The sequence below is a fragment of the Montipora foliosa genome, unplaced genomic scaffold (genome assembly GCF_036669935.1).
Source record: "Montipora foliosa isolate CH-2021 unplaced genomic scaffold, ASM3666993v2 scaffold_382, whole genome shotgun sequence".
NCBI classification, from domain to species: Eukaryota; Metazoa; Cnidaria; class Anthozoa; order Scleractinia; family Acroporidae; genus Montipora; species Montipora foliosa.
Window position 1 is genome coordinate 145,001 of NW_027179682.1, and position 15,000 is coordinate 160,000.

The 15,000-nt window shown below is 39.8% G+C and overlaps 1 protein-coding gene across 3 annotated transcripts in view; it reads right to left on the reverse strand.

Annotated features, from left to right (window-relative positions):
* Positions 1–8,859: 8,859 nt before the first annotated feature.
* LOC137987712 (uncharacterized) overlaps positions 8,860–15,000 on the reverse strand; it is an 82,795-nt gene continuing 76,654 nt past the window's right edge. For all 3 annotated transcript variants that reach the window (XM_068833784.1, XM_068833785.1, XM_068833783.1), the window contains exons 26-28: positions 14,617–14,775; positions 13,171–13,303; positions 8,860–10,749 (exon numbers count right to left, since the gene is read on the reverse strand). In XM_068833784.1, coding sequence (XP_068689885.1) covers positions 10,635–10,749; positions 13,171–13,303; positions 14,617–14,775 — 407 coding nt within the window. In that variant the 3' untranslated portion in view covers positions 8,860–10,634. The remainder of the gene's footprint in view (positions 10,750–13,170; positions 13,304–14,616; positions 14,776–15,000) is intronic.

Below are 15,000 nucleotides of genomic sequence, written 5' to 3' on the forward strand. Positions count from 1 at the left end.
ATAATGAGGTGAGGAGAATCAACCAAGCCAACCCTTCTCCAAATGTAAAGGGAACAATTTCGGGTATCAGAAATAAATCGCTCAAATCCGATGCAAGACTTATGAATAGGGGATACCATCTTTGGAGGAGCAGCAGTATTATAGCACGAGCCTTGAAAATCCCCCCGGAATGGGAAGAAAAATTCTTTAACATTGATCTTTTGTCTGATGTAATGCAAGACCTCCTGTTGTTTAGAATAAGAACCCACGATTTTTCCCATTCTCCGACATGACTGTGAATCTCTCCGGCTACAAAGCTTTCTAGATCCCTAAACAGGACCTCTTTAGCAGAGGCTTTTGCTAAGCATTAAGAAACTAACACAGGAGACGGCATCGAGGTTGCTACGTTTTGGGGATCACCCCTCCAATCACACAGACGGACCGACATTGGGCAAGAAACAGCTTCTTCTGGACGAATGTGAAAGGTTTTTGAGACCCTTTCGATTGCTCTACAAAAGAAAGGAACAAAACGGCAGAGGTAAGACTCCAAAGCGAAGCAACCCCGAAATACCCCGTCCAGGGACAGAGTAATAAAGGATTTTAGGAAATCCCTTCGAGGAAGCTTCGCCCAGAAGTCCACTCAGAGGAGTGGCGAGACGTGAACGAATAAAATGGGCACAAATAATAGACATATCGTGAAAATGAATACAAGTCAGCAACAAATAATCTTTATTTCACACTCTGGAACAGGCAACATGGAAGACGTTAACGACCATTCAAATGAGAACAATTCCTGACAAAATGTCCTGTCTTCCGGCATAAAGAACACCTTCCCCGCACTTGGGCTTTATGACTCCTTCCAAAAGCCCGAAGAGTTGTAGGAGACTGGCTGGACTGAGCGGCATAACGGCGTTCCCCCTGGAACCGCCCTGGTAGGGGGTATGGACTCGAAACTGATGGATGAAAGGAGCTAGATTTCAAGTGCTTGTGGATTTGGCGGGCCACTTTTTTCTCCTCTTTGTTCCCAAGCAGTTGAATGACCACGGTAGCAAGCCTAGGCTCTCGGACAAGGGGTCGACACTGATTGAAAATGGCTTATTACTATTATTATTATTATTATTATTATTATTATTATTTTTGATACGTCCACTAATTGTTCCAGTGCAGCAACGAGCGCATATGGATCCACCAAAGCACTTGGAGGACTCGCCAATTGGCGTACCATGTCCAGGACAGAGTTGACGGAACTTTTAGTGACATCTGATTGCAGAGACTTTACATTCTTTTGAAAGGTAGCGAGATCCTTAAAAATTAAAACTCCGATTTGTAACAACAGTTGCAGATAGCAGTCACCAAGTGCATCTTAACGTACAGAAGACGCAACACCGTAAGCCAATAATTCGCTTAAACAGCTAAAACCCAACGAGACAAACCCGCTTTATGGAATAAAGGAATATCAAAGTGCCACAAAGTAGGTTAGCTGTAAAAGCTTTTAAAAGTCCTACGCTATACAAAAACTAGCGAAATCGGGCAGCAACAACAACAAGAAGAAAAAATATAAATAAGTCCCACGAGAGACAGTGAAAAAATCCAACACTATAATAAGGCAAGTCGATAAACCAAAACAAGCTCACGAAGGAACTCGGTATGACAACTTTTAAAACACGGTGACAAACTTGCCTAATTAAACGGACGCCAAAACTAAATCACAAAACAGACAAATCCCGCGAGACCGAACTAGCTAAATGAAGGTGGCGGGACAGATAAAGAAACTAAATCAAGGAACTAAAACACACGAAATCTCGCGAGACAAACTGGTGAATTTGGAAAACAAAAACAAAAAACAAAAAACTCTCGCGAAACCCACTCACTATAATGCTAATATCCAGCGAGGCACACTCGCTGTGACGCTGACAACAATACATACTTAATTGACTGCTCCCCGTAGGGGCTTTTCAAGGCCAATGAAACACAGTTTAAAACGAAACGACAAAACAGAACAATAACAGCTGTTAAGAATCCCAACTGGCCGGAGGCAAACCAGTTGGCTACTTACAAGTGCAGCTAGGAAGTTGAACCAGGGACTACCAGGAACAAATTCAACGAGTGATCAGAACGGGTCTTGAACCCGATGTCTGGATCTCAAGGCAAGCGCCCTAACAATTGGGCCACACTGACAACAAGCGAGACACGCTCGCGATAACACTGACATCAAGCGAGACACACTTGCTTTAAAGCTAGCATCCAGCGAGACACACTCTTTATAATGTTAATATGCAGCAAGACACACTCGCTGTAACGCTGACATCCAGCGAGACACACTCGCGATATAGCTGACATTCAGCGAGACAACTCGCTAAAATGAAAAGACCAGCGAGACACACTCGCTATAATGCTAAAATCCAGCGAGGCACACTCGCCGTGACGCTGACATCCAGCTAGACACCCTCGCGATAACAATGACACAAAGCGAAGCACACTCGCTATATATAAAGCAAACAACTAGCGAGACGACTCGCCATAATGAAAGGACCAGCGAGACACACTCGCTATAATGTTAATATCCAGCAAGACACTCTTGCTGTATCGCTGACATCCAGCGAGACACACCCGCAAGAACACTAACATCCCACGAGACACTTACAATGACGTTAAAAACTAGTGAGGCACACTTGCTATAACGCTAACGACCAGCGAGGCACACTCGCTTTAACATCAAAAACCAGCGAGGAACGGACGCTATAAAACGCTAACAACCAGCGAGACACACTCGCATGAACAGCGTAACACCGGCGGGACAAACTCGCTATTTCGCCAAAAATCCGGCGAAAAAAATTTCGCCGGCGAGATAAACCTTAGAACGGCTAAAATTCGGCGAGTCAAACTCGCAAGAGCAGCTAAATTCGGCGTCACGGTGGCAACCTCGCTAATTTAGAAAACTAGAACAAAAAAATCCCACACCATGAGGTATAAGAACGCAAAAACTACAAAATCAAGTGCAACTGTGAAACAAACGAGCCGAAGCCTAGTCATTCAGGGTACCCAACGTCAATTTTCGGAAAATATCTGTTCGGAAGACGATTTGAGATCTAGAATTTTCGGAACATATGTTGTAAAATGTCTTGCTTGCCTGCCTCTCCTAGGATTTTCGAACATCTGAAAAATGTTATAATATATAATTGCCCATTTTTTCCCTAAAAAGGTCACCTAGAATTTTCGGGAGCCTTTTTTCTGGCTGAAATTTTCGAAAAGGTTACTTTTGATCTCTATAATTTTCGGATCACTAGACTTTCAGCTGGGAAATCCGAACCGCAGATGAAAAATTTTTAGGCCATAAAAATATGCCTATATCTACCGTTTAAATACTAAGATATGTTTAACGATGCTATGTTTAAGTGGTTTTGAACTATACTTTCGTTGGGTACCTCTGAGTCACAAGTGGTAACGAACCCGTGATAACAACTGGGATGAAAAATGAGCAAACCGCAAAAGGAACGAAACTACCTACCATTTCGGCAGCCGGTTCTCCGGGTTGAACGGGACCGACAGCCTGAACTTGGTTAGCTACAGCGTCACCTTGCCGAGCCTGAAGTGGCTGGTCGTCTTGGGGAACTTGACTATCAAGAGCTTGAATGACAGCTGCGTTATCAACGACAGCGGGAACCTGATCCGCCATGGAAAACTAGACAAACGGGGCAGCGATGAACAAGCGCAAAACGAAAAGAAGCGAAGTAGGCAACGTCTCATTCAAAGGCAGGACACAGAGGGGCGAGACCTGAAGTCCTTATAACTAACTAGAGGAATGTGGTGACGTAATACGTCCCCGCGGACCCAGAACTGCACGCTGAATACGTGATAACAGGGATAGAAGGGGCATGGTATACGAGTCCCCCAGGGAAAATAAGTGTGTAGTTAAAGTAGTACTATGATCAAAAAATCATCTCCTTTTTTTCTTCAGATTTTGAAAGCGTGTTTGCTTAACACCTAACTGGCAAAATTTTGAGCTTTGAGTTTTATCCAAAGGCTGTTTATTTTGAGTGTAAGTTTTGGATTTCACGGTCCGCCATTACTCACGTTCAAAACTGACCGATTGGACCTCAGAGGGTTGGATCTAGAGAAAATGACGTCATTTACTCACTAGCTTAAAATTTCAGCGTGTAAACGCAATTTATTACATATGCAAAACACGGGTTTAAAAGTCTGGAAGCCCGAAACTCCCGTGCTGCATATTAATTCGGCCGCGTACACACGCATTGCATTGTTAGTTAGTAGCTTTATTTGATTTACCACGAAATACAAATAACGATAAAACAAAACAGTTACACAAAAGCAAATGAAAGTGGCGAGGAAGCCCAAAAAGAAACCATGAGGCTTATAGACATTTGGCTCCCTCAGAGTAAAAATAAAGTTAACATTAACGGTAAGGCCTGGATCGAAAGTAAAATACAATGAAGGTAAGTATAAATTAACTAATTACATAGACTGAGTTGACAGAATATAAAGTATGATACAAGTAACAACAAGAATGAAAATAATATCAGACATGAGAAGAAATATAACTATTTACTTCAAGATTTATAACTAATAATTCATATATAATTTTTTTTTTCAATTTCGTTTTAAATAAGTGGAGAGAATTAGATTCTTTAATATCATTTTCTATAGAGTTATAATAAGTAGGTCCTTGGAAACTGACAGAAAATTTACGAAAGTTTGTTCTACAAGAAGGAAGGTGAAAATCGTTCGCATGTCTAGTGGCATAGCTATGGACTTGTTTGTTTAAAGAAAAATAATTGTTGAACTTTGAAGGCAAAAGAGAATGGTTAAGAGCAAACATAAGTTTACCCAATTCTAGCTGTCTAATATCGGAAAGTTTTAGTAGTTCTAATTCTTTGAAAATAGGGTCTGAATGAGAATCGAAAGTTGATTTAGAAATAATTCTGATAACTCGCTTTTGCAAAGAGACAAGACGGCGAAGATTGGTTTTGTACGTAGATCCCCAGACAATAATACAATAATGAAGATAAGGGTAAACTAAACAATAATAAAGAGTTTTTAGACAGGGTTTAGGTAGAAAAAATCTTGCTCTATTAATGACACCTATTGATTTCGAGATTTTACGAGCTACTTGAGAAATGTGCGGTTTCCAAGACAGATTTTCATCAAGGACTACACCGAGGAAGACCGTTTCCTTAACCTGTTCGATTCTCTGGTCATTTAAACTAGTGAGTCTTTGACGTCATTTTCTCCTCCACCCAGCTCTCTCAAGATTTTAAATTTAGTAATGGCGGACAAATAAATAAGAAAATTCCAGTTAAAATAAACCGGTTTCTTTTTAAAATCAGAACTTAAAACTTGGGTCAGTTAGTGTTTAGTTAACATAGTTTTGAAATCCAAAGAAAAAAAAGAATTGTTTTTTTGGTCGTAGTACCACTTTAAGGTTTGCTGTTGAGTAATCGTTTGTAAGGCGCAGGTAGAAGTTGGCAACGGTTCAATGTAGTTTATTCTGCGTTTTTATACACGCTGTCTAATGTAAGGAGCTGGTAATAGTTCGTACACTAGGTTGGCAAAGTCCCAGTCGATAAGGTGTTTTGTTTTTTAATGGCGTTCATCAATATTGTTATTGAGATCAACACTGTTGGTCGCGTAATTTGCATGTTTAGGTTTCTGACAGTCTCACCAATGTAAGTGGCCTGGTGATCGCAGCATGTGGTCTTATATACTGTTCCCTGTTTGTTCTTGTGGTCACTTTTGTCATCGGCATTTGTTAGTAAGCATCGTAGATTCGTTATAGGTTTGTGGGCAACGCGTATGTTTAAAGGTTGTAGTATGGGTGCGATAGTTATCAGAAGATCTTATTCCATCCAAGTATGTAACACGTGGGTTCAAACCATTTTCTTTTTTAAGCTTTTTAGTTCGAAGCTCCTTTCTTTGTACACTTTTTACTGTCTTTTTTTTGTACTCATTTTTCTTAATTCTTACACTTCTTTACATGTTTTGACACTTTTTACTTGACTGTACATACATATGCGAATTTTGTCATTATAAGAAAGACAAATCACAAAAAAGAAGCTTTCATAGACCAAACATTATTTTGCAACTTACTTTGTTGCTTTGGAAAACACAATAATCATTCATTAATGTTAACGGGTTTTTTGATAGTTTTGAATCAGGCCCCAGTTGTTCTAAGGGGTGGATAGCCCCATCCACTGTGTGGAATCACTACCCAAAGAACAACTCAACAATCGTTTATTTTGATAACACTTATCATGTAGCTAAAAATATCATTTAGGCTAAGTTAATCTCGAGTCAATGCGTCCCATGGTCTTCTCAACCCTTCATGTTCTGCAAGGTGACCGAAGGGGCTTGCCTCGCCATGATTGTGCTTGTGTGTGAGCTCTGGTTGCAATATTTGCAGTTGTCTGCTCTGCTGATCACTGCCTCGGATGGATCACTGCTTTGGTCGCAATATGTGCAGTTTGCTTCCTCTGATGATCTTTGTGGATCACTGCGTAGGTTGCCTATTTTGCCAATTCAGGAGCCATCTCTGCCCACCCCATTTACACGTAGGAATTGGGTAACAGTAGGTATCGGGTTAGGTAAGTTTCTCCATTGAAGCTACTTCATTGTGACAGTGCAGGTTGGTTGGAAACAATACACGATCATCACTCGTATTCATATCAATAATTTTAAGGCTGTGAATTGTCTGACAAAGTTGCTCAGAAAGTAACAAAGTTAACAATAACACATTTAAGGGACCCAGTGAATTCATGCATTGTAGCACATCATCAATGTTCCATATATTTCTTGATAACGACACAATGTGGGCCTTGACTCGAATCTTGTTACTAGAGGATGATGGCCAAATGAGTGTCCGTCTGGTAGGTAAACCACAGTGGAGAGAGCAGTCCTTGCAGTGTTAACTATACTACAAGAACATCCATCCTTTTACAGTGCATAAAGAATATCAATACCATCTGCTACAGTAACCAAAACGGGGTTAACTTCCCACCCCGACAAGTGGCATGCAAGGGGCTGGGGTTGTTTGTGAAGTGGATGAAGTGTTTTTGCATGTGCTGGTAAAAACAATGTTTGAGCCTTCCACGGGTAACAGAGGAAAAATCAATAACATGGACATATATGTGGCCTTCAAGTTTAAGTTGGCCAGTTGGGAACAACTGGTATTCCAGTTGCTTCCTTACTATGGAAGGCTCTTGAAATAATACAGAAAGGTGGAAATGGGTAAAAGGCTCCAGGATCAGGTCAACATGAAACATATTTCTGAACCCGAAAATTAAGTCTAGAGGAAAATAGATCGATATTACGCTTAATTCCAAATCAGTTCATTACATCCATGTAGATAGACCTATAAGGACACCACTCTTTCCTTCCTTGATAACTGGGATTCTTTATCAGCTTCAGCATTTGTCTCTAATTACTTTGTTATCTGCTGTTTGGTATGTTATTTTTTCTGGGGGTCTTCGTTTTCCGGGTCTTCGGTCTTTGTTTTCCAGGTCTTCGTTTTCCGCACACCCCCCTTACATGGCAAAGTGAAGTCCGAATGTTAGAGCACTTTGATCCTTCTACAAAAAATTCAATTATAAAGGTGAGTAAAACGCTTTGACAAATAGCTCAGAAACGATGTACCTCACAGGAGAGGTTTTTAAATTTGTTTCCTGTAACATTCCAAGTTATTGGCCTTTTTATCGAACGTTTGGAATTTATCATTTTTTGTTGTTGTCGAGAAACTATCGATATGAAAGCTCTGGTGAATCAATTCCCAGAGTTCAGCTTCCCCTATTCACATAACAGAATATTCTACTTCTTTCATATTTCCTCTCATACATCTCCGCAGAAGTCACATGCGCCTCTCGAGCGCCTAGTTTTTTGATTGTTACAATTTTGTTACACATTCTATATACCGCAAACCAAGAGAGTGAGGGCTCGCAAGATCGGCTTACAGTATATTACTCGGCACTTTGTGTCTCGGTCACCCTTCAAGAGATGGCCTTTGGTCGCCCTTCGGGCTACGTGCTATGCGCCAGCTAGGATATGGCTTGCGGTTATTGATTTTCACAATGGCGAACAGCAAAATCGAGCTGGGTCAGATAATATGTAACTAGGGACAGCGTGTCACCCACGACTTGTTCCCCCAAAAATTCATGAAGATTACATGACGGGTGTCTTGCATCATACTTAAGAAAAATGAAGAAAAACAAACATTTTATAAAAGCTAACCATTCTTGAACGAGTGCTTAGGCTTAAACAGTGTATATAAGTGCTATAAACCCACAAATGGCCTCAAACTCAGAACGACCGAGTCTGCTGCAGAAGCGCCTGCTGCTTCACTTTATTGCGAAAAAAAACCGCACTTTGTTGCATCTTAAGGTGCAGAGACAAGAGGAGTCATGCTGCAGGGACATGGCTCAGCGACAAAAAAACTTGTGTAGTGCACACTGAGGCGGCATGTAGCAGGAACAAAATCACAACATGTGCACACACATAAAAATGTTGCAGGTACATGTTTCAGGAATATGTTGCAGCGGTATATCCCCTCGTGTGTGATGATAATTTTATAATTGTGCAACTGCAATTTGGTAGTGATTTTGTCCCCGCGACGCGTCTCATAAAGTTCAGCTTGTTGAACTTCATGACACGTCGCAGGGACAAAATCACCCCCAAATTGGTGTTGCACAGTACAAAAGTATCAGTTCACACGAGGCGACATTTCGCTGTAACATATCCCTGAAACATGTACCCGAAAGATTTTCATGTGTGTACGCTTGTTGTGATTTTGTCCCTGCTACATTTCCCCGCCATGTCCCTGCAACATAACCTCTCGTGTCTCAGCACCTTTAGTCACAGATGAATGCACTCCAATACCTTGAAAGGAATTTTTGATATGTAAAGAAATGATGGAAATATCACGCACCAAATTAAAATGCCATAAAATTAGTCTCCGATGACAAACGCGTTGAAAAATACCACATACGGTATTTGGGTAGTACAATCATCTATTAGAAATGGAAATTTGGATTAAAAACCATCGGGACAGGAGGTCCGAGAAATTGTAATTTTGGCGTCAAAATAAGCTAAACTTTAGTTTGTCAAGGAAAACAACAACAAAAAAAAAACCTGTTTTGCAAAAGCCAGTGACGGAGAAATGAAAAATCTGGTTGACAATTTCGTACCAAGAAACATGACAACATCCACAAAATATGCAGGAACGATCTTAGTGTGTTAGCCTTGATAATTAATCGGAGCGTTTTAAAATCAATAAACCCCTTTCCAGCTTGCTGATTTATCAGAGGCAGCATGGCCCAGTGGTTAGGAAGCTTGCCTTGAAAATCCGGAGATCCCGGGTTCAAGACCCAATCTGACCACTCGTTGAATTTGATCCTGGTAGTCTATGGTTCAACTTCCCAGCTGCACTTGTAGATAGCCAACTGGTTTGCCAGCGGCCAATCGGAATTCTTAACCGTTCCGTTGTTTCATTGTGTTTTATTGGCCCTGAAAAGCCCCTTTGGGGAGCGGTCAATTAAGTATGTAAGAATGTAATGCCCTTGGCGGAAAGGTTGTCCTCAGGATTTCGGAGATGCTCTCGAAGCTTGGCTTCTCTGCCAACTGTTCATTCTTTGGACAATCTTTCAGCTTTGGACATTATCCTCCGGTATACCAGCCGCCGAAAGGGATTTATTTACTAAATAATAATGTACGCGTGAGACGTTGGTTGCGTGCATTGTGGGTTATAATGAACTCTATTTGACCAATCACAGTGCTTTAATTTTTAAACTTGGGTATTTTATAATACCGCGCATTGGTGGCTCAGGAGGTTGAGCACCAGGCTGTCACGCGGGAGGTCGTTAGTTTTAAAATCCGGCCGGACTGAGGGTCTTTTTTTAATAAATAAATAGATAAATAAATAATAGACTTTATTACATCCATTTAGAAATCACTGGTGATCCTTGCAATCTGATTGGCTTTCAGCAGTGCGATTTATTCACGAATCGCACTATTGTTTGCTCTAAGGCGCATCTTCTCCCCAGCCAATGAAAAAAGGACACTAAAACAAAACAGCCAATCAGATTTCAAGGGTTATTTAAAGTAACCAATCAAACTGCAGGGAAATGAAAGACAAAAAAGCCATTGCGTGGCAAATTTTTGTTCCTTTGTTCTCTACTGAATCATTAAAATATTGGTTCCGACTAAAATCCTGTATTTGAGCAATTTAATCGTGCGATTTCTAAATGGATGTAATAAAGTGGTAATTGAACTTTGTGTGGTGCAATATTGGTCTGAAATCATACTTGTGATTTGAAATCGAACTCGTGCTGTGCACTCGTTCAATTTTGAAATCATACGTAAGATTTCAGACCAAATTGCACTCCACTCAGTTCAATAATATTACCATTATATAACACCAACAACGCCCATATTCACAAATTCTATTTTTCTTCAAAGGGATTATAGTTCATTTGCAATCCTCTCTTGCAAATGATACAAAATTACGGTTAGTTCGGTGAGATACGAATCTTGGCTACCAGTTATCTAAACACGGTTGCGTCAGTCTAACTGTTATTGAAGAGATTTTCATTCTATTACCGCATGACCACTATCTACAATTTATCAGATTTTCTTTCTTCTTTTTGTGAACCCTACGCATTAGAACTGTTTATTCCTGCCCGTATCCTCAATTCTTCCCACTCGATGGTGTTTTCGTAGGCGTTATTGGAGAAACCAACTGAAGCACGTTCGATACTAGGGCCTTTCCTACAAAAAAGGAAATAGATAAAGATACAATTTACTTCATGATAAAAGGTGTTTATAAAAACGTTGAAACTGATCTAGATAAAAATTATTAAAAACTGAATTTTCGACTGCAACTGCGGTCTTCATCAGAGTGACTAAAATATGCTGCTCGAGAGTAATAAGCTAAAACTAAAATAAGAAGTTACTTTATCCCCTAGGGCCTCAATAATGTCTTATAGACAGAAGGGAATGGCTTCCGCTCGTTCATCGCATTTTTGTCTATTGTGGAGTGCCATGATTCCAAAAAGATTCTTTTGTGCCAATTATTGACGTTCTTTTCTAGAATTTCCACATAGCCAGTGGCAATGTCATGGTCAGTGGTTTCGGCGTGATCTTTTATTGCCGACTCTTTGTTATTAATAGTTCCTGGTTTATGCTCCCCGCCATGTGAATTCCATGATCTCTTTGTTTCTCCAATGTATGTGAAATCACACGACCGGTATTTAACCTTGTACACAATGCTTTTTGTTTTCGTTTCTTTTGGGCGATCCTTTGGTTTCCGAAAGTAATGGGCGAGTGTTAAAATAGGCTTGAAAGCAGTTTTTAAAATTTAAAAATTAATGCTTATACAGATAAATTCATCGAGAAATGTAGGGCCCCAGACCACCGGCTGCAATCCAAATACAGGATACAGATACGCGAGCAAAAACTTTTGCTACCTTGCCATACGTAAAGGGCGTTTCAGAACAAGTCAGAAATGTGCTTAACAAAGCGAACATAAAAACTGCTTTCAAGCCTATTTTAACACTCGCCCATTATTTTCGGAAACCAAAGGATCGCCCAAAAGAAACGAAAACAAAAGGCATTGTGTACAAGGTTAAATGCCGGTCGTGTGATTTCACATACATTGGGGAAACAAAGAGATCATGGAATTCACGTGGCGGGGAGCATAAACCAGGAACTAATAGAGTGGTAAAGTGTGACGTCACAAATATTTAAAATTAGGAAATTATGGGATTCATTAAGATCTTCTGAAACTACATGATGAAGAATGGCCATTTGCCAAAAATTAGCAGCTTATTGCAGTTTGGGGATGAGATATTGGCCCTTTCATGCTACAGTGACCCCATACAAATCCTTACAATTTTGTCTTTGTTCTAAACGGTTTAGAACCAAGACAAAATTACAAGGATTTGTATGGACTTACTGAAGCATGGAAGGGCTAATATCTTACCCCCATATTGCAACCATATGCTGATTTTTGGCAAGCGGCCATTCTTGATCATGTACTTTCAGAATATCTCAGTAAATCCCATAATTTCATAAATTTAGTTTTTGTGACGTCATCACTTTACCACTCTATAATAACAAAGAATAAATGCTATACCGAGTAATTGCATTGCGACTAAACTTGATAGACAACAAATGCAAGGAAACGATGTTATGTGCTTGTAATATTTCGATATAATTGAAAAACAAAGAAACGAAACTGTCGAACTGTTTCTTTGTTTTTCACTTTCACGTGATTATACTGTTGCACAATCTCGCAGTATTTAAATTCTGCTTCTTGTATCCCGCCTTAGTCCGAAGATGATATAGATTTATATCGAAATATTACAAGCACATAACATCGTTTCCTTTCATTTGTTGTCTATCAAGTTTAGTCACAATGCAATTACTCGGTATAGCATTTATTCTTTATTTACTAAAGCTATCAGCAGGTAATGGATTTTAATAATAACAAAGAGTCGGCAATAAAAGATCACGCCGAAACCACTGACCATGGCATTGACACTGGCTATGTGGAAATTCTAGAAAAGAATGTCAATAATTGGCACAAAAGAATCTTTTTGGAATCATGGCACTCCACAATAGACAAAAATGCGGTGAACGAGCGGAAGCCATTCCTTTCTGTCTATAAGGCATTATTGAAGCCCTAGGGGATAAAGTAACTTCTTATTTTAGTTTTAGCACATTACTCTCGAACAGCATATTTTAGTCACTCTGATGAAGACCGCAGTTGCAGTCGAAAATTCAGTTTTTAATAATTTTTATCTAGATCAGTTTCAACGTTTTTATAAACACCTTTTATCATATAATGGATACTGATCGCCCATCAAGTATTTACAATTTATTTCGTTTCTGTATTTAAACTTTTAGGGTGTGGTTGGTTGAAAGTGGAATGAATGCCAGTTCTTGTGCTCGCAAAGCAACTATGGGAGCTAGGAAATCTTGGAGCTTGGACAAACGCACGCAAATTTCTATAGTTGTTCATCCCAAGCGAAAGAGAAGAATAGGGGGCAGGGAGTAAAGGGTATGATACCACTCAAACTCGGACCAACCAACGTCAACTGTTTTTGTGCATTCTAAAATGTCGTGTCATGGGATAATCTTCCTTGGCCCGGTCTAAAGACACAGTTTACTAAAAAGAGACAAACTTACAGACAACATTTCCGTGCACCCCAAATACCGAGAACACTCAACACAACAGCGAGAGCAGCTCCAACAATAATTAAAGCAAGCTTTATCTTGGGAATTCCTTGCTGTTTATTGTCAGGCTTCTCAATTGGTAGATCTACGTGGAAATAGGAAAGTACCTCAGTACAACTCAAATATAAAACTTAATTAGTTAATACCTGAGTATGATACGGGAATCAGTTAATTCTGACACAATGAACACACTCGGATTAATTATTTTTCATCATTTATGTACAACAATGAAAAGTATTAAATGATGGTTTGGCAAGCTTCACGTACTATGGAGTTTTCGTCTTAGCAAGGAAAGACGTGTCATAGGGAGGCGGCGTGGTCCAGTAGTTAGGGCGTTGGGTTTGCATACGGTTACCCTGGGTTCAAATCCCGTTTTAACCTCTTTTTTGGATCTACCACGCCTTTTAAATAGCCAACTGGTTGACTCCAGCCAGTTGGGGTTCTTAATCACGTTTCTGTTAAGTTTGACTTCTTTCTTTCAGATTATTAAAAGTGGGGTACCTGTGAAATAGCTAGATAGCTAAATACACTTCCACTATAAACAAAGCATTTGCATTTATATTTACATAATTGATTGCATAAGGTTGCGTTCCATTGGGAAATCCGGATTTAGATCTTAAAATCTGGATGTCTAGATTTCCAATCTGAAAACGGATTTCGTCGCGAATTTCACTAATTGAAATCCTTCCTTACATGGATGTCCGAGAGTGAAATTCGCGGCGAAATCCGTTTTCAGACTTTGTGTTCGACTGGAAACACGAAGATCCAGGTTTTAAGATAATATAGAGATTTAGCCAAGCCTAAAAGCGGAGCTCCCTGGTTATTTATTCTTACTGCCTGTAGGGTTCGTGTAAATAAAAGGTTTCGAATTGTCCGCGTTGTGATGTTTCCGGTTGCTGCTTTAATAATTAAATCATTTTCTTTGCTTTCATCTATAGAAAAATTCATTGCCTAACTAGTGAATTCCACGGTAAATTTTACGCTAAAAACCGATATCGCATGAATCACGAGGCGATGAGTACGCTTTCTTTTGCCCATTGGATGAAATCATCTCGGAATGAAAATCAAACGTATTTGCTGGTGATTGGAATTTCGAAGCCCGTAAAATGCAGGCGTAGAAGAAGCTTGGTTTGCAAGGGACTACTCCCCCCAAAAAAACACAGGGATTGGTCCATAATGGATTGTGAGGATACTGGAGGTGATCAAAGTGCAAATGAGTCGGTGGAGTTTACAATGGTAACCACGTGATTTAAATTGCTTGTTTGGCTTGACTTACTACCTCATGAACTAGTATTGAGCTTTGTAAGTAAAGATAAATTTCTGGCTTTCCAATATATGTTAAACTCGCAACTCTGAAACATTTTATGCCTATAAAGATTCATAACTGAGGCCATTTACCTTGACAATTATATCGTTGTTTTGATCCTTGTTGCCCAAAAGTTGAAGTCCTGGATGGGCATGAGATGCATGAGGTCCGGGCTTCTTGATCTTGGTATTCGTCTACTGCGCATGCTTGACAGCTAGTGCTATTGAAGAAGTAGCCGACTGGACAGTTCACTGTTTTAAAAGAAAATAATGATTGGTCATGAAATGAATTTTTTTTCTACATTATGTTCTCACTTTTTCCTATACCACTAAAAATGTAGTTGGCATTTTTTAATGGTATGTCTCACAGACAGACAAAATACTACAGCACTCTTGGAAATTATTTGCTGTGAGGAAGGTTCCACACGTTACAGTTTGGTTCACAGTCACCAGGATGGCTTTTTTACCTTCATCTTG